Source organism: Sander vitreus, chromosome 15 (genome assembly GCF_031162955.1).
Source record: "Sander vitreus isolate 19-12246 chromosome 15, sanVit1, whole genome shotgun sequence".
In the NCBI taxonomy this organism is placed as follows: Eukaryota; Metazoa; Chordata; class Actinopteri; order Perciformes; family Percidae; genus Sander; species Sander vitreus.
The window spans coordinates 21,927,344-21,947,015 of record NC_135869.1 but is presented as its reverse complement, the minus strand read 5'-3'; the positions used below and the strand labels follow the sequence as shown (position 1 = coordinate 21,947,015).

Genomic DNA, 19,672 nt, shown 5'->3' with positions numbered 1-19,672 from the left:
TGTGTCAAGTTAGTCACAATAATAAAAGCACGATTTTCAGTATATCTTACAACACTTTTTGGACAAATAAATACAAAGTTTTGGAGTAACATTGTATCAGTGTGCAAATAAAATAAAAAAAATAAAGCGCAATTAGTTATGAATAAAATGAAATCGTATTAAAAAGTTATTTACATAGCGTTATAGCCTAAGTCCTAAAACCATAAATACAATGCTCCTATAATACTGCGTTTCTGCTAGAGACAGCGTGGAAACTGTTTTCTTTTTACTTGCAGTTTTAACTATTTAAGCAACATTACACAATTTGATGAAGTCTACTCTGCACCTCTAGGGATATCTCCACTGCGCCTTTTCTCATATCCATTAATGTTGTATGTCCATATGTGGCTGCTTACAACAATGACATGTTTTAGTCACTGTAAACCAATATTGAATGTCAGCCACAGCGGAATTTCATCCAAATACTGCACAAACATTACCTGAATTAAGGTGGCACATTAAGTGCCCAGCACAATTCAAAGACCATACATAGATTAGAGCAATTACTTTTATAGCAGAAACTATCACAGGAAGGTAAAATCTAAAAATTCATGACAAAATGCAACAGCCCAAAACAAAATATGCACCTACATACAGTATGTATACAGAGGGTATGTTTTACCATCAATGGGATGTACTACAGGGATACTGTTGTTACTGCTGCATGTACACTTTATACACTATGGACCCCATAAAACAAGTGTTACAATCTGGTGTGAGATTGGGGGGAAAACACACTAACCCCTTTTGACGTCACGACATTCCAAACTTGCTGAGACAAAGACATTTCCACAGTAGGCTACTAACGGCCTTTGACCATCACACACAAAGCATTTATATTTTTACTTCATCATACCTGTAGAAAACTAGCTGCACCATCTACTATAAAATAGTTTATGTTCTTTTTACTGTATGACCAACTTTCAAACTTGATAAAAACAGAAAGTTCTATGACATTAATTTTCTGTATGTATTTGTTCATGTTTAAAAGCGGTTTAACCTGAGCCAGGCCATACAACAATGATAGAAATAATATCACATCCTTACGCACTGGTATCGGATCTGTGCTCAGTATTAGCCGATACGCAAAGTCAGGTATTGGAATCGGGAATAAAAAAACTGGTATTGGAAAATCTCTAACATATACTGAACACAGCAGAAAATAATGCAGCGTACTCCCCCCCCCCCCAGACAGGTAATCCCTAAAATATCTACAGTTTTCTTAAGGCAAAGGTATGGTTTTCCATTTATGAATATAACAGCAACCCTTGCTCAGGAATTTCTGGTTTAAACTTTGCTAATAACAAGTCAAATGTACAAACAAATCATCCGTGTAGCTTTAAGTGGATCCTTTCTCATTGGTTAGTTCCTTGTTGAGGTTGATATCTGTGAGCTGTCTGTCATTTTTCTTGAAGGTGTTCTGTCTTTGTACTTGCATGCTATATGCCCAGGCTCTGTCCACACCATGTCCCTCAATCCTGCAGGGTGTCCAGTCAGGGAAGGGAAAACGACCAGCTACCATTAAGGCATCATCAGGAAGCTCAGCCTCCAACTTCTGCTGCAATAATGAAAGCTAGGAACACAAGAGCACAATACAAAATTACTGCAATGTTAAAATTGACCCATGATAATGTGCATCTGAATGCAACAGCATCTCAACCATGTGCTGACAGATTATTCCTAGATTTTGTTCCCTGGTGTCAGGGATCTGTTAAAATGCAGTAAGGTCATGGTACTCAGGTAACAAATTACCAACAATTTAGAAGTGAGGCTGCTTCTCCATTTGTAAAAAAAAAAAATCCAAAACCAATGCAAAAAATGCTACCTGGAATAACCGGTTTTAAGTCAGAGACAAGAGTTTCCATAATGCCTACGGGTGACCCACCACGCCTAATAATATTAATGTCTCACACCCATATGTATCGACATCAAAACATATGAGACTAGATATTGTCTTAAATCTTGGATATCGTGATATGACACGTGTTGTCTTTTCCTGGTTTTAAAGGCTGCAATACATTAAAGTGATGTAATTTTCTGAATTTACCAGACTGTTCTAGATGTTCTGTTACTTGCCTTTAGCCACTAAGTCATTATATTGACATTATTGATGATTATTCATCTAAAATCTCATTGTGTCATTTTTGTGAAAGCACCAAAAGTCAACCCTACAATATTGCAGAAATATCGACATTGATGTATATGGTCAAAAATATTGTGATATTTGATTTTCTCCATATCGCCCAGCTCTACGTCAAGGGATGTACTATACACAGGAATACTGTTGTTACTGTTTGTACTAAAAACACACAAGCCATCTTTACACCCGGAGCCTGAAAAGCCACGTTCCACACTTGCTGAGACAAAGACATTTCCACAGTAGTAAGGATCTTTTGACCATCACACACAAAGCATTTACATTTTTACTTCATCATGCCTGTTGAAAAGTAGCTGCACCATGGAGTCCAAAATTACACCTGCCTGTTTAAGGAATATGCTATCCCAGCAAGGTAAAAACTAAAAATTCAAGAGATAATGCAACAGCCAAAAACAAACCCTCATGGAGAGTGTACACACAGTTACACATGTTATACCGTCACGGGAATACTGTTGTTTATGTACCCTTCATACAAATATGACACATACACATACATGGATCTCTATATTACTCACCACGCTTGGAGCCAAAAACACTGTGACATTCTTGCATTCTGTCAAGTCGACCTGAAGATACAAGGGAGGTGGTAAATAGGCCACTTTATTAACAATCCAGCATAAAATAACACCAATACACTGATCACATAAAAAACAATGTTCTTTCAGTATTCAAATGGCCAGAATAAAGTAAACCAGAAGGGCAACCTAGACCACTAGGAACAATGTATGTGTATGTGAGGGAGTCTGACTGTGTCATTTCTTCTCATCTTTTTCTAGTTTGAGCGGACATTTCCATTCAAACTATTATGTTGTTGCAATAACATATTGTTGCCAAGACAAATTACAATAAAACTGTAAAATGTCGTCATTAAATGGTGGCCGGCGTAACTTAGGTCTAGCAAATTTGAACAGGAGTGTTACTAATGCATACAAGTGATAAATGTCAAACCTTCCAGAGATCTTCACGTCGGTACGACACTTTTTCATGATGGCCTGCTCGCCACGCATGAAAGCGGGCCATGAGAACAAGCCAAGGGTTGAGCTCATAACCAACAGCAGGAGTGAAACCCTGCCGATGGGCTTCCAAGACCTTTAGGGTTCAAAATGACCCTGGTCAAAACCCATTGCTCTCCAGTGCAAGAAAAAGGAGCCCAAATATGCTTATACTTACAATGCGACCATCACCAGATCCCAAATCTACAAGGCCTCCCTTTCGACCTCTCAGCAATGTCATTACATGATCTACTTGAGCTTTGCTGGCAGGAATGTATGGGACCTAGAAGACATTTTATAGAGCTTCTGATAAAAACATCAATGTACAATTACAAAATGAGTTACATTGAAGATGTAGACCATACCTGTAGCCTCAAGGGGACTTTTCGGAAGCCTGGCTGGAGGATTCCCACCCACATAGCATATACAGCAAGCCCACTGCCAGCAGCTATCTGAGCAACACCCCATCCTCCGATGTCCCTGGTCTTGAGCTCAGCAAAGACCTTATCTGGTCCATTATCATCCATTCTTGCATGAAATGTGTAGCATGAGCTCGAAGTTAATTTACTTTTAGAGAATATACCAAAACTCACAGGAAAAGGGTTAGGCTACACAATTAATGTCTTCTTTTCATTTTATGAAATAGTATGTTCTGTTGCGGAGGGCTTGAGGCCTTAAAATATAGGGATGGTGCAAATGTATGTTTTAAACACATTTCTCCCCATATCGGTGTACCATTTGGTGGTGGAGAGATTACAAAAACATTAAAATTATTAGTTTAGATTTCTCCAGGAATTATGAGTTGACTTGAGCAGCTTGAACACTCACAGTTGTTTCCCCTGAAAATCGTCACATTTCCGGAACTAATGTTTGTAAACTCGGATTTATTTTGCAAACGGACCGGTCCTACGGGGTAGGTGCGGTATGGTCCGCACCGCACGCACTCTTTCAGGTCAATGAGATATTTCTTGTTACCTGCTCCGTTGTTGCGGGGTTATGTTGTGTACGACAACACATGCTATTCTCAGTCAGACAACGTCTGGATACACAATTACTGCACATTTCTGCCTGGCCGGCCGAAGACGAAATCTCTGTTGTTTTTACAGTCTGTTGAGAGCGCAGTTTTTTTTCTGAGACATTGCGACACAATGTTTTCTCGGTACCTTTTTAGTGCTTTAACAAACCAGTTAATGCGACAAAATTATTCTTGTCTCCGACTCGTAAGTGGAACATTGCAGCATGTGAATATGATTGTGAATAAATCGCCGAATCCAAAATAATAAAGTTCAGTTTTACCCCAGAATAGGAGTCAGAAACAAGTTAAACTGTTTGCCCCTCAGTGACTTAGTTTTGTTGAAAGGCACTACAAATATGACATTATTGACACCATGTGGAAGTATGAATATTGGGTGAGAATGTGTGGCGTACTAGCATAACTTTTGCAAATGACGTGCGTATAAAGCTGCAGTGGTGTACACCGGCCTGTTGGCTGGTATTTGAAATGTGTACGATAGGCTAATTAGAACTGTATGGTGATGTTGTATCGGTAATGTTAGTACAAAAATTCATAAATCAATCTCCCTCGCTCGCTAACGGACTGTGTATGTGTGCGCGTGGTAACCTACCTACTAGAGTGCAGGAGATTATTCTGCGTAGTAAGAAATAGAATCCTGCCGGCGCCACTGATGGCCACTAGTGTAATGCTGGCTGATCCCTGTAATGCTATCCTGTTTGTTGTTGTTGCCTGTTTTATATACCGTATTTCATTCAATTAAGAAAAAGCAATAATACATTAGCACTCCTCATGTTTTAATTTAGGTTAGAATAAAATTGCTGTTCCATTAGAGCAAAATACTTTTATTTGAAATATATAACATAGATGTACATTATACATTACATGTCACCTCATGTATCAATTTATCAAGGTTTTAAAAATATTTAGTATCACATTCAGTATCAAAACAATTTGTAAAGACCAAAACCCAACTTGAACAAAGAAAAAGGAATGTCCACATCCAAAGTGGCCTCTGAAAAATTGCAAACACTTGCAAGAGGAATTGTCCATGTCAATTGCTGTCTGCATCATCACTGATGATCCCCTGCAGGTTGGCCCAATCTGTTCTCCTGCGCCCTCTGTGTGAATTGTTTTCCTCATTACTGTCAGAGCCGGAGTTCAGAGTGTGCAGATATGTCGAGGACGGAGGCTCGCATTTTTCCTGCCATGCTGAGGCTGCTCTGCGTTTAGGTCGACCTGAGAGAGGTACCCACATTAGTGGTTCTAATAATCAATATTTTCATATTTTGCATGTGCAATAAAATGATGAACAATACTTGACTGAATCACTTTCAGAAACATTATAGACAGTTGCAAAAATAGCATTACTATAGGTTAAGGGCGTAACTTTGGGTTCAACAATTTATAGTATTGATTATTATATACACTTATGCTATAGGTGCACTATGCACTTCTTGATCCAACCAGGTTATAAACCACAACTATACAGTGGTGTGAAAAAGTGTTTGCCCCCTTCCTCATTTCCTGTTCCTTTGCATGTTTGTCACACTTAAGTGTTTCGAACATCAAACCAATTTAAACAATAGTCAAGGACAACACAAGTAAACACAAAATGCAATTTGTAAATGAAGGTGTTAATTATTAAAAGGTGAAAAAAAATCCAAACCATCATGGCCCTGTGTGAAAAAGTGATTGCCCCCTAAACCTAATAACTGGTTGGGCCACCCTTAGCAGCAACAACTGCAACCAAGCGTTTGCGATAACGTGCAATGAGGCTTTTACAGCGTCCCTGGAGGAATTTTTGGCCCACTCATCTTTGCAGAATTGTCCTAATTCAGTTACATTAGAGGGTTTTCGAGCATGAACGGCCTTTTTTAAGGTCATACCACAACATCTCAATAGGATTCAGGTCAGGACTTTGGCTAGGCCACTCCAAAGTCTTCATTTAGTTTTTTCTTCAGCCATTCGGTGGTGGACTTGCTGGTGTGTTTAGGATCATTGTCCTGCTGCAGAACCCAAGTTCGCTTTCAGCTTGAGTACACGAACAGATGGTCGGACATTCTCCTTCAGGATCTCTTGGTAGACAGCAGAATTCATAGTTCCTTTTATCACGGCAAGTCTTCCAGGTCCTGAAGCAGCAAACAGCCCCAGACCATCACACTACCACCACCATATTTTACAGTTGGTATAATGTTCTTTTTATGAAATGCAGTGTTCCTTCTACGCCAGATATACTTGGACACACACCTTCCAAAGAGTTCCACTTTTGTCTCATCGGTCCACAGAATGTTGTCCCAAAAGTCTTGGGGATCATCAAGATGTGTTCTGGAGAAATTGAGACAAGCTTTGATGTTCTTTTGCTCAGCAGTGGTTTTCTCCTTGGAACTCTGCCATGCAGGCCATTTTTGCCCAGTCTTTTCCTGATGGTGGAGGCATGAACGCTGACCTTAACTGAGGCAAGTGAGGCCTGCAGTTCTTTGACGTTGTTGTGGGGTCTTTGTGACCTCTTGATGAGTCGTCGCTGCGCTCTTGGGGGTAATTTTGGGCGGCCGGCCACTCCTGGGAAGGTTCACCACTGTTCCATGTCTTCGCCATTTGTGGATAATGGCTCACTGTGGTTCGCTGATTCCCAAAGCTTTGGAAATGGCTTTATAACCCTTTCCAGACTGATAGATCTCAATTACTTTCTTTCTCAATTGTTCCTGAATTTCTTTGGGTCTCGGCATGATGTGTAGCTTTTAAGGATCTTCTGGTGGACCTTACTGTGTCAAGCAGCTCCTATTTAAGTGATGCCTTGATTGTGAACAGGTGTGGCAATAATCAGGCCTGGGTGTGGCTAGAGAAATTGAACTCAGGTGTGGACAACCACAGTTATAGTATGTTTTAACAAGGGGGGGGGGCAATCACTTTTTCACACAGGGCCATGATGGTTTGGATTTTTTTTCTCCTTTAATAATAAACACCTTCATTTACAAATTGCATTTTGTGTTTACTTGTGTTGTCCTTGACTTTTGTTTAAATTGGTTTGATGTTCGAAACACTTAAGTGTGACAAACATGCAAAGGAACAGGAAATGAGGAAGGGGGCAAACACTTTTTCACACCACTGTAGGTACTATTTTACAGTATGTGGTGTATGCAGCATGTTTGAGACTGCTTTGGATGGTGGACAGTTTCCTATTTGAGAAATTAGTAAATGTCTAAAGTTCTTCTTTTGTAATAGTACACTATAATGACAAACACCCTCAATTTAAAAGCATACATTTTTTGCTAACTTTACATCAATGGTGCATACAAGACAAATTAACAACACGTTATTTTTACAGTCTATGGATTTTAGGTTATATGTGCTGTCATGTATGGTTGTTGGTGTATTTAATGTTCTTTTATGCTATGTGCAAAGCAAATTCCCCTAGGGGCAATAAAGGTTTGGATTATTCAAATAGTTACCTTTTGTGGCAATGATGTTGCTGACATCAAGCTCTGCTAGTTCCTGAGTTTCCTCTCTTTTCAATCGGACCATTTTGCATTTCTTAACAGATGGCTGACCTGTGTGAAAAGACACAAATGCACGTTATCACTTTAACCCATGGTTCCCTGAGTTAATCATATTGTATCAATTATTAAGAATAAAAACTTAAAAACTTTTGACATCGTTTACAAATGCCACACTGCAGAACTACAGAGGTAGGGGCTTGGTAAGACTGGTAGTTTCATTTGGATATTTTCAATAACGTCATCATTCACGTCCCTTCATGTGGGAATCAGAGGTGGGAAACTCGGGGCTAGATTTTGCTAACAGAGTTTCCCAGTTGGCGACGCGTAGTTGACAACTGACGTTTGATGTAGGCGAATTTGGTTCACTGAACATATTTCAATGACAATAAACTTATTTATTGTGGACAAACGCCTCTGCTGAGAAACATACACAGACATAACATGTTTCCATATTCAGAAATACGCCTATGTATAAAAAAATAAAAATTCGTTGTCCTGCAGATAACACAAACACCTGACGATGTGCTGTGTGTATGCTCGCATAAGAAAACAGCAGCAAATTATTGTGGCCTCCATGTTTTCACCAGGCTCACACACACACACACACACAATGCTCTAGGCTACGGCCAACAGTTGGTGGCTGTCATGCAACAAGTTGTTATGCCAAACGCCAATATAACAGAAGAAGAACACGCATCCCGACACGTGAACGCCGGTAATCGGAAAAACAACGTGATCACGGGGGGCCTGTTATTCCGAGGTGGCATGAACGCGCCATTGATCCGTTGTGGAGCAACTATGCTCGAACCAATCAAATTGTCAGGGCGGGCTTTATACGATGATGGACAGATGATCAACAGTAACGTAATCAACCACGTCACCAAAGAGTGCTTGGGTTGAATTTGTTTACAACAAAGATGGCTGCCATCTTTGTTGGCTGTCGCTGTTATAGAAGATAGACAGCGCAGTCATTTTAAAAGACACACACACACACACACACACACACACACACAGTCGAAGCCTGCCTTTGACTTGCAGCTTCTGTAAAGTCTGTTTCCGTTGCTCTGATTGGTTGTAGGTCTATTCAATTGAGTGCAGAGGCATTTTCTTTCCTGGTTCGGTTGAAACGCGCCCCATAATCACAGCCCAATGGAGCAGTATCAGACTCATATTCTGACTAGAATCTGAGTATGACGACGTCAGGCTACTTTTACCCCTTAGAATCAACAGAAAATGTATTCAAGATACCTTATAATTAGGCAAATGTAAACAATATTGCAGGAATTATGCCCTGAATATGTGGTCTGTTAATAGGTGAATGTACCCCACTGACCATGGACACCAAGTTCTTCAAGCTCCTTCTTCAGAACAGCCACCTGGGAGCGAACAGAGCGACAGCCATCGAGGAGCTTCTTGTAATTCGGCCTCAGACCACAGAGAGAAATGTAGCGCTTGAGCCTCACAACAGCTTTGTCACCTTGCTGGATAATTTCGAGGACAGACAGGTTGTAAAGAAACCATAACATTTAGCCTAACCCTACATTTACCTAAATTACACCTGTTTTAGTGATCCATTTTCAAAACTTCAGCTTTGCTTTTCTACCATTCATCTTGCACGCTGTCTCCTGACCCATCAAAGGAATACTCAATATGAAGAGTCAGGACACTTACCGACTTCATTAAACTTTACAAAGCTTGTTTGTTTTGATCTGACTAATTTAGATTGATGACATCACTTATGGTCTCACCTTTTGACCTCCATCGCTTTTCTCTTTTTTCATGGTTTTCTTCTTTTTATCATCTTGTGAATTTTCTTTTCCACTATTCTTTTCATCCTCAATTGAGGGGAGTGACGATGAATCGGACTCTGGGTCGTTATCTCTCTTTTCCACCGAGACTTTTTCTTCTGCATTACACAAAGTCATATCACATAAAACAAAATGTTAAAGTAAATAACATTTATGTATGGGATATGCAAGTATAAAGTTTGCATAGTCACCTTTTTCACTGTCATCTGAGGAGTCATTGTTTTTTTCACTCTTTTGTGACTTGCTATCCGTGTCAGTTTCATTCTCTTCATCACTCTGTGGTGTCTTTCCTGGACTTGTATTGCTGCTTCTTGTCTCTCCAGTCTTTGTAGCATTTGCTCTTTTCATCACCATTTCTTTTGGCCTTTCATCACAGTCACTCTCATTCCCTTTTTTTTCGGACTTATTAACGTCCTCATCTGACGAGTCTTCACTGTTTATCTGCGGTTTACGGTTTCCATTTTTTATTTGCTTGGAGTTTTTCACCTCTTGCTCTGCATCCTCAGATTTAATTTGTGCTTCCTCCTCACTTCCAGTTTCACATTCCTCTTTGTCTTCTGATTCTATCATTAGCCAGACAAGAAAAGACAACATTTCATTGTTTACAATGGAGCAACAAAACTCAATGGTAAATGAACAAACCTCACTGGTGATAACACAGACAAGGTAAGATTAACATAGGTCAGGAGTGAGTGAGACTCTCTTTTCTGTGCAACAGCTGACCTGAGATTCAGCTACACCCTAGTGTTGCAAAATGTATGTGTCCTACTTAGAGTTGCAACCATTAGTTGAAATAAATCTTTTGTTGTTTCCCGGAAAATCTTATTGGCAACTTTTGATAATCAACGCAATATTTTGTCATTTTAAAGCAAAAATGCCAAACATTTGTTGGTTCCAGCTTCTCAAATATGATGATCTGCATTTGTCTATTCTATTTCACTGTAAACTGAATGTCTTTGAGTTTTGGACAGTTGGTCGGACAAAAGAAGACCGTTGATGACATCCCCAAGGACTGATGGGCCATTTTCCAGCCCAGCAATTAATTAAAAATAAATTATTATTATTTGCAGCTCTAGTCCTATTGCAAATTATAGTCCAGTTATTGAGTAACTAAAGTGCAAAGTAAAACATGCTATAGATTATTAAAACTACAGGCTACATCTAAATGCATAGAAAAAAAGTAGTAGTTATAACCTACCTGATGATGAGGTTGACTGACGACGGGATTTCTTTGCCCTGGATTCATCAACATCATCATCTTTACCACTTATGACCTCATCATTTTCCTTATCTCTCTTCCTTTTGTTTTGGGGCTTTGCGGTCTCCAACTCACTTCCATTTTCATCTTTTTCCTAGGAGGAAAAAAAGAACAGGATGACAGCAATAACTACAGCACTAAATTATCCCCCTAACAAAGCTAAAACACTCAAAGAAACACGTACAAGCTGTGTGGGATAGATAATTCATATACCTGCATTTTCACGAGTTCCTCTTTAACCACCTGTTTCATGACATTTCTTGCCTCTGGACTTAGTGATTCACATCCCACATGTGCCAGATATCGCCCTTTTTAAAATTCCTAAGGTCAGTGTGCTGAAATAAGACAAAAGAAGAGAAAAAAAGATAAGGCTACATCATGGTGTGTGAGGGAAGAGGTCATTGACAAACTTTCACAACAAAATAGAAAACATTACTTGTGCAGCAAATTGTAGGTTTGTGGGCACTAACTGTTTCTTACAGTGGATTAAAACTACTATTGCAGTTAGAATTTATGTTTATAAGAAAATATTCAACATGTAGATATGTTTACAGTGCATCGTTTAAGACGATTATGTGGCATTTTCTCCAAAACAAAACATTCCAAATAGTAGACCACACATTTGTTAAAACTAATTTTAACCAATTGCAATTAAAATTACTAAAAGAGAGACTTGCACAAGAGTAACTATATCTATCTATCTATCTATCAATGGTTTTATTTTATACTTCTTCCTAAAATTACATTTAGCGTAACGTTAGCCAAAGGAGGCTAATATCAGCGTCGTATTGGGATGACTTATCGCAATTGTAAATGGCGCATTAAAGTTTCAGCCACTTAAGTGTTTGCGTTAAATGCGCAACATGCAACTGGTTTAAGATTTTTATTTATTTATTAAATAGCAGTGTTAAAACACGTATCGTTACGTGCCAGTGTGTAACTTTTATTTACTTTATAACAATTAAATCAACACAAACACACACACTCAATTAAAAACGCTTAGGCCTGTGTACTTCTTCTCGGAACAAGCAACACTTGATAAAGCAACTCCTGAATGCTTCAACTTTACCTGAGGTCTGGCTCATCACGGAGTTGACCACACACAAACCTGCGGATACCTGCTCTCTCCTTCTCGGACACCATTATTTCTGGCTATGGCAGTTTATTTCTTTTTGGCGGTGGCAGGTCCCCCGGAAGTTACAGGAAGTGACGTCAGACGAAGAAAAAAAACGTCCTTTCAAAATATAGAACCTTAGACAACTTGTACTTTTTCTAGAAATTAAGCAAACATAATATATATATATATATATAGATATATATATATATATATATATACATATATATATATACATATATACATATATATACATATATATATATATATAGTTACAATCATTAAATACCATTCAAATAATCCATGGCACTGTATTGAGTAACTTCCACTTGTTTTCTGTTTTATGTGTTGGAGTCCATTTCTTTATTATACTTTAGGAAAGGTTAAAAAAAAGACAAAGAAGCTAAAGTTGGATTTCACAAGTAATTTATTCAGAACATTCCCATGACCACTGTTGGACGGAAAAGGCAAATTAGTGCATACTTGAAGGTATTCCAAGTTGATTTTTATAAAGGGTCTGAGATACATATTGCTCTAATACAATGTTTTTTCTTTCTTCCAGTATTAGGAGTGATTAGGTTTACACAAAACATTGGTGAATATCAGAAAGGAAATGTGTATCCTCTCTCCTTTATTTGCTTTTATCGTCACTGTATGGCCAATTACTATGAGCAGATTTCAGTGGGTTGGTGTAAAACATAAAGCGAAAGTGGAAGATCATGGCTCAGAATAAAACACAATATCAAAGAAATGGTCACGGGTCATCTTGAAACATTAAGCTGAAATGTAAGTTCACTATTTAGTCATTTGCAGGAGTAAATTCAAAACCTGGTGTGCTCTAAAGAGTCCGTCGTATCGTTTCAAACATTTTAACTCACTTGAGCACTAGTCAACACAAAGATTGCATACAATACAAAAGTTAAATACCAAACAATAAATTAGGTTCATAAATTAATTAATAAAAACATCTTGAAGCAACAGCAGTAAGAATTTAAATAAAGAAAAAGGAGCTGCTCAACAATCTCATTCATGGACAACATCCCTAAAAATGGCTACTCAGTTTTATTCCAGTGTTAACATATCTAGGCTAAAATTGACCGTCCTCTGTTTATCACTGTTAGGCAGCATATCAGTCCAATTTATGAAAAGGCAACAGATGATTTACAACCTGGATAAGTCAAACACAGAGGAGGGTGCCAGTGCATGTCATTAACCCCAACATTAAGAGGTGCGGTGATAGTTGGGATTTCAGCACCCATTCAGTAACTTGCAGGAGGTTCCTTAACAATTGCAAAGTTATATGTATGCCAGTTTCATTTCCCAGGTAATTTCCTATTTAAATAATGTACACAATTTGTTCTCTTGTAAACAGAAGCATTTTTCACATCCAAACGACTTCAGTTACAGATCAGTCATCAACTCCTACATTTCTGTGAGGCGACATCTAAAAGACGTTTAGCGAAATTAACTACCTACCGAGCTATTGCCATGTTCGAGGACATCTCTTTCATTCTAGCATCCAAGAAACAATGAACATACACAAAGTCACTCTCCCGTGTCTTATGTTTTCACATTATTAGTCCTTGTACACAGTTTGCTGACCGTGCCCTCTTTCATCATGCATTATATGTCTCCGTACGTGGATCCGTCTGACTCGCCGGTCGCCTCCCGTAGCGCCCTCTTCCTCAGCTCCCAGTGATGAACCTGAGCCTCTTGAGTCTAAAAGGTGTAAGCCTCCTGGACCAAATCCTCTGCCATTCTCATAAATGAGGATATTAAGGGTTTCTTCAAATATTCGAGCCTCAGGAAATTCCACCTAAAAACAATCAGTTCAATTTCAGACCTGGTATTTTTTTTATGCTCTATAATTAATATAATACATTCCCCACCCTAGTCAAAAATGTAACATTAATACTTTTAACAAAAAATAATGAGCCATAACAAAGTGACCTACTTTAATTACCATCAACAGCTTAAAAGAATAAAGGTTTAAGGACACTGAGGCACTCAGGAGGGTAAAGTTTAAAAAGCCTTTATTATATTTCTTGGCTGAATCATTTTTCATCACTTTACCCTCCCGATGGCCTGTGTCCTTAAACCCTTGTACACTTGGATCCCCAAGCTGAAGAGCACCAGAAGGACACACTTTCTACACACCTGAGCAGCACTCCATGCAGACTAGAGGATGTTCGGGTCAGGCTCGGTCACATCACCACGATAAGGCATTGAACATTTTAAATAATAAGCTAAATTATGTAGGTGCGCGCCTGTCTTAACGTGCGCTTGTTGCCCCGTGTGTGCTGATGCGCTCATCTGTTGACATTTCCGAATGCCTTCCTACAGTTGCTTAATAAAAGCGGGCTTTCCACACAAACATACGTATGTGTCAATAGTATGAGAAAATTAGTTTTTTTTATTTTAACTGTGTATCGGGCTCAGACATAAATATCTTAATGCCCGTTGGGCTCGGGCCTAATGCAGACTGCATTGTGACTGAGCTTAAAAGAATAGTTTCACATTTTAGAAAATACGCTTTCTGCCGGAGAGTTAAATAAGAGAATCAATACCGCTCTCTAGTTGTTCGTTAAATATATAGCTACAGCAGGTTAGCTTAGCATATAGACTGGAAACAGCTAGCCTTGCTTTGTCCCAGATATGTGTTAATTAGTTATCTTCAGAGGTGCTTCCCATCTTTGTGCTAAAATTTCAAACTACTGCTTTAAAAGGACAATTCCAAACGCTGTGCAACCAGTAACATAGCTCAAACACAGCGTTCATGATTCAACTGCTCATGACTGTTTTCTAAGATGGTGCTCGAATGTAAACACGAACGCTACTGTCTTTATAATCTATCTTTTTAATAAACTGTCTGTACACTTACAAACAGTACCCTCATTATGCTACCGTCTAAGTGTGGTGCTATTTTGAGCCTTGTTAGTGGTATAAAATAGCGATTTACCAAGTGCCCCGAAAGCTAGCGTAACCACCGGTTTTGTGGTAGCTTGTTTAAAGCTAGAGACACATTCGATTAGCATGAAAACAGATCCCAGAGAACGTTCGACTCGGTATAAATGTTATTAACCCCTAGGCTCATTTTGTGCCGGAATTGTCCTTTAAGGACTTGGTTTACACACTATGTCATGCTTACTTTGGTCTGCTTCTTCTCTGTGGCATAGACAATGGACGTGCAGCATACTTCAGCAATCTTGCGTCCTTCACCGTAGAAAGACCAGCAGCAGATCTCATCCCCCAGCACATCTTTGACAAACAGGACGCGGCCATTAAATCGGAGCACGAGTTTGTCAAACAGTTCAATGTTCTTCAGCAGGTTATCATCGGAGTTGCTGGTCACAGGGGAGAGACAAAGAGTAAGTAAAGATCAACTGAGAAGATTAACAAGCACTTTTCACTCAAAATGACGTGATTACGTGAAACACGGACACTTTGTTATGGCAGCATCTGGTTTGTTAAATTGCTTTTCAGACTCCCTGTAGGATATATGCACAGTCTGCCTTGGTTTTTACCTGGTGTAAGAGTATTTGTTGTTTCCTCTGTTGTTCTGCAATTTTACAACCGGCTGTAGAAACAAGAAACATGCATAAATCCAGGTAATATTGCAGTCTAAAAGTGGAACATCAACTGAAACATAAAAAACAGCTACTAACATTTCCACAGCTCACAGTTCTAAATCTCTTCAATCACCTATCTAAGGCTACGTTTACACGTGGCCGGCTATTTTCATAAACGGACATTTCAACCTCTCCGTTTTCAAAAATAACATTGTGCACAGCTGTCAGTTATCAGAAAAGTGTTCGTTTACACAAACCCGTGTATATATGCCGTCAAGAGCATGCCAAACCTGTAAGTGGCAGTGTAACGAGAAGCTCAAGCCCACGTTAGCCAATCAGAATCCTGAAAATAGCAACAGCAGCAACGAATCACTTCCTCTCTCTCTTTTGAGCAAAGATGGCGCCAGGATCGGCTGCCTAAACCTCTGTTTGTCTCAGTTTACATGCAAACAAAGTTTTCCAAAATCTCCACTCTGGCTGGAGTTGTTAGAAAGAATCGTTTTCAGAGGCGAATTCTCCGTTTGCGTGTAAACGAAGGGCACAAACGAAGGGAAATGTCTCAGTTTTTCTAAATAACCATGTACGTGTAAACGGGGTATGAATCATCTTTTTTTATTCTGTACAGAGAAACAGTCAAACATTTGGTACACAGGACAATTAGGGTTTCACAGCTGCTAACCTGATCCTTGTCAGTGGTCCATTTGATTAAGACAAAAAGCAATTTACCTTTCTACAAGTAGCAATCATCTTCTGTTCTTCTTTGGCTGAGGTGATCATGGGGATACGACACACAGTTTCAAAGACATCCTTTTGTTTCTGAAGGTAAACAAAGAAAGGACATTGAAACACACCTGCAACTAACACTATTTTGTAAGTATCAACAAACTGGATAAAAAAAATAAAATAAATCAATTCATAATCTAGTATCTATCGTAATCTCAGAAATAATGTGAAACACCCATCATAAATTCCGGGTTTAGTCTGACAAACAGCTATTTACCTGCATGGCACTGAGGCAGTGCTGGACGAGTCCCTGGACGCGATAATACTGGGCCTCCTTCAGAACCTCATCCAGTTCCCTGTGCTCCTCCGGAAGTGGTACTGAGCCATCTCGTAGGAAGTTCAAAACCAGTCCAAAATGTCTGCCACACCTATCCAAAACTACCCAACCTGGGACAGCAGGAACAAATATTTTGAGACATTTGGGTTTTTCAGTCATCTTTGTTATTTTGTGTAGTAGGCCAGTGGCCCCAGTGTACATCCCAGTCATTTAGAAACAGCTAGCATAGACACACCTTTTCTATACAAAACAATCGTATAGGCCGCACCATGAGCACACAAGATAAAAGTTGGTGGTGCAGACAATCCTGTAGTGTGTGAAAGGGAAACTTTCCTACCAATCTCATTACAGTATTTTAGACGTTTGAGCTCTTACAGCACAAAACTGGATCACACCACCATAATAATAATGTATCATAAATAAATACATCTTCTTCCTTAAAATACAGGGGGCATAAGTATACACACACCTATGTTAAATTCCCATAGAGGCAGGCAGATTTTTATTTTTAAAGGCCAGTTATTTCATGGATCCAGGATACTATGCATCCTGATAAAGTTCCCTCGGCCTTTGGAATTAAAATAGCCCCCCCACATCATCACATACCCTTCACCATACCTACAGATTTTATGGAAAGTACCCCATGCCAATCATCTCTCAATGCAAATCAAACCAGCTATTAGGCTAATTGAAATAAAACCATTATTAAGGCATTAAGATCAATTTCCAAAAGATGAGTTATTTTATTCCTCTTTTTAGTCAACTTTAGCATGGGTGCATTCACTTATGCTTAGCACTGTATATACATTCAGATCACTGATATCAATGGCACAGCCCTCAAGACATTAAACAACAACAATGTGGATCCAGTAAAAAGGTTAGTGCTCACTAGACAGACACATCCACTCACCTTCTGAGTCTATGGAAACCTCTGTTCCTCCATTGCATATGCTCCGCAAGAGACTGTCTTCCTTGCTTAATGTCTGGACAGTGGTATAATGCAGCGAGCCACCCACATTTAATTTGACATACTTGCTTCCTATCAGACCACAATTTCTGAGCTCATCTGTGTTGTGGAAGACAGGCTGGGAAACAGCAGACTGGGTAGAGTCAGCAGCATGACTGCCTACTGAAGCCTCAGCAGACATGGGGCTGAAGAGTCACTTCCCGACTGCAATACAGAAGGATGTGATGGATTATGAGTGCAGGTTTAGACTACAAAAAGCGTTGAATAATTATTATGCATTATAAAAGTGCATAGTTACTATATCAGTTGTCCCTTAATTGACAACTGAGTGGGTAAACCATGTGTAATCGCTGAATCTAAAGTACTCTTTTGTTATTATGATTAGATTATTTGTATTCACAAAAGCAGCACAGACACCAGATGTGGTATTATGTCCAGCGTCAAATATTTAAATAGCTTATAACGAGGTCAAGGTACACTGGAAAATAAAGCAAATATATGGGGATATGCATGTCACCATGCCCCACTGTATGAATTAGGGTGAGACTAAATGCTGCAGTTAAATTCTGGGACACTCCTACAGACGATGCAGTATGACATCACTTTTCGTGTGTAGTCAACAAACTCAAGAACTTGTACTGAGAACAACGCTGGACCACAATGTCTTTTCGTTCTCCACTAACTGGACAACACAAAATGATGTGAACATACCCTAAATGGACATGACATGATCATTTTATTTCCAAACTGCAAAACAAGTTATATTAAACTGACTAAATACTCCTTATATGTAGCTAAAGTGCAGCAGTAACTGCCAAGCTTTTTTTTTTTCACACCTCATCTCAGTGGGATTCAGGAAGCACTGTGTCAGAACAGCCCTTATTCTTTAATATAATACGTTATCCTACATAAGCAGGCGCAGCATGCACGTAGAATGTCCTGTCATCTGTTGTCCCACAGCAGTGGTACAGCAGAACGCAGCTAACGTTATCACCAAAGTTAGGCGATTATCAAGTTATCATGTTAGCAACTAAGCTGGCTACAACCACAAGTCACATTAGCTCAGAAATGGCTGAAATCCAGTTAACATTAGCTTGCTAGTTGTTGAGATGAAATATGCTAAGTTATCAGGCTAATAAAATCAAATAATAGTAAGTTAAGTTAGCTAGCTTATAACAAAATGTACTTACCACACTGAACATCCAAGGGAGCTGCAACAGTGAACCTAACGTTAGATCAGCCAAGATAGCTAAATGTGTAACGTTAATCAGCCAGCTATTGATAATTAGCTAGCTAGATATCCAGGTAATAACAGCTTGTAACGTTACCACACAAGTACGTTTACAACGCAACTAGCTAGCTAACGTTTGACATCTCATTTTAATCGCAGCCAGCCTAACGTTAGCTAACGTTAAATCATAGAGGCTAACAACGGCTATTCTACGCTTTAAGCTAGCAATGCTTCTTTGTTTTGTATCGCTTCTTGGGTGAAAATTCAGAAACTAGCCATCAAAAAATGCTAACTGCTAAATTAAGAACGGCTGATTCCATTGTTGGACATAAAGATTATTAACTGATGCTAATAGGATAAGCTAAGTAGGTCACTCGGAAACGAAACTCGCACATCTTCTTCCGCTGCTGTCTTCTTCTTCTACTTCATCTTTGTGTTAAACAGCAACTTGTGGTGTGAATTAGCGCCACCTTATAGAATGGAAGCGTGTGTTACTACAGTACACACTGGTGACTTCTACACAAAAAATAGTATGCTTTTTAACATAGTTTTCAGATGATGAAAGACTGTTTATAATATGTACAACGTATACTAGTGTGATTTTTGCAAATAACAAAGTAACATTTTATCAACAGTTTCATGATGTTACTCAATGTTTGATGTTTATCAAGCGGGATGATGTCATTTTCTATACAGTCTTTGATTTAGAGTAATGTGCGTTTACTGCCCTCTAGTGGTCACATTGAGAAACTGCAATATTAATTTCGTCAAGGTAGCGTCAATATAACGTAAAAACAAGCTATCACTTCCGGTAATACATTAAAAAATAAAGTGACCAAACTGAAGCAATCACAAACCAATTTACAGAAATTATCATGAAATTATTATGTTCGCAATGCTCTATTGGTCACTCTAAATCCTTCAGTGGGAATAATACAGATAATTTTATTGATTATCATTATTC

The 19,672-nt window shown here is 38.9% G+C and overlaps 3 protein-coding genes across 5 annotated transcripts; all 3 read right to left on the bottom strand.

The window, feature by feature from the left end:
* Nucleotides 1-533: 533 nt before the first annotated feature.
* antkmt (adenine nucleotide translocase lysine methyltransferase) lies at nucleotides 534-4,922 on the bottom strand. Of its 3 annotated transcripts, none has more exons than XM_078269834.1 (6): nucleotides 4,815-4,922; nucleotides 3,555-3,717; nucleotides 3,368-3,472; nucleotides 3,146-3,286; nucleotides 2,713-2,763; nucleotides 534-1,612 (listed from the first exon to the last, which is right to left on the bottom strand). In XM_078269834.1, exons 2-6 carry the CDS (start codon nucleotides 3,714-3,716, stop codon nucleotides 1,379-1,381), a joined length of 693 nt encoding a protein of 230 aa, XP_078125960.1. In that variant the 5' UTR covers nucleotide 3,717; nucleotides 4,815-4,922; the 3' UTR covers nucleotides 534-1,378. The 3 variants fall into 3 exon arrangements, with proteins under 3 accessions (XP_078125960.1, XP_078125962.1, XP_078125961.1); XM_078269836.1 differs by having other exon boundaries at nucleotides 4,819-4,886; XM_078269835.1 differs by lacking the exon at nucleotides 4,815-4,922 and having other exon boundaries at nucleotides 3,555-4,801.
* Nucleotides 4,923-5,030: 108 nt separating this feature from the next.
* On the bottom strand, nucleotides 5,031-11,963 carry hirip3 (HIRA interacting protein 3). The gene is given in 9 exon segments (XM_078269832.1): nucleotides 5,031-5,440; nucleotides 7,654-7,752; nucleotides 9,035-9,182; nucleotides 9,450-9,607; nucleotides 9,701-10,072; nucleotides 10,708-10,861; nucleotides 10,981-11,070; nucleotides 11,072-11,102; nucleotides 11,837-11,963. Coding segments are annotated over 9 exon segments (1,311 nt in total). The 5' UTR covers nucleotides 11,911-11,963; the 3' UTR covers nucleotides 5,031-5,255.
* Nucleotides 11,964-12,290: 327 nt separating this feature from the next.
* kctd13 (potassium channel tetramerization domain containing 13) lies at nucleotides 12,291-19,126 on the bottom strand. Its single transcript, XM_078269724.1, has 7 exons — nucleotides 18,668-19,126; nucleotides 17,421-17,681; nucleotides 16,451-16,620; nucleotides 16,177-16,266; nucleotides 15,406-15,458; nucleotides 15,030-15,225; nucleotides 12,291-13,697 (listed from the first exon to the last, which is right to left on the bottom strand). Exons 2-7 carry the CDS (start codon nucleotides 17,656-17,658, stop codon nucleotides 13,458-13,460), a joined length of 987 nt encoding a protein of 328 aa, XP_078125850.1. The 5' UTR covers nucleotides 17,659-17,681; nucleotides 18,668-19,126; the 3' UTR covers nucleotides 12,291-13,457.
* Nucleotides 19,127-19,672: the final 546 nt, after the last annotated feature.

Coding starts and splice junctions, on each gene's coding strand:
- antkmt (XM_078269834.1), bottom strand. CDS start 3,716: ATGGATGATAATGGACCAGATAAGGTCTTTGCTGAGCTCAAGACCAGG. Junction 3,287..3,367: donor GATCTGGTGATGGTCGCATT/GTAAGTATAAGC, acceptor TGAACCCTAAAG/GTCTTGGAAGCCCATCGGCA. Junction 2,764..3,145: donor GACGTGAAGATCTCTGGAAG/GTTTGACATTTA, acceptor TTGTATCTTCAG/GTCGACTTGACAGAATGCAA.
- kctd13 (XM_078269724.1), bottom strand. CDS start 17,658: ATGTCTGCTGAGGCTTCAGTAGGCAGTCATGCTGCTGACTCTACCCAG. Junction 16,267..16,450: donor ACTGCCTCAGTGCCATGCAG/GTAAATAGCTGT, acceptor GTTTACCTTCAG/AAACAAAAGGATGTCTTTGA. Junction 15,459..16,176: donor TGATTGCTACTTGTAGAAAG/GTAAATTGCTTT, acceptor TTGTTTCTACAG/CCGGTTGTAAAATTGCAGAA.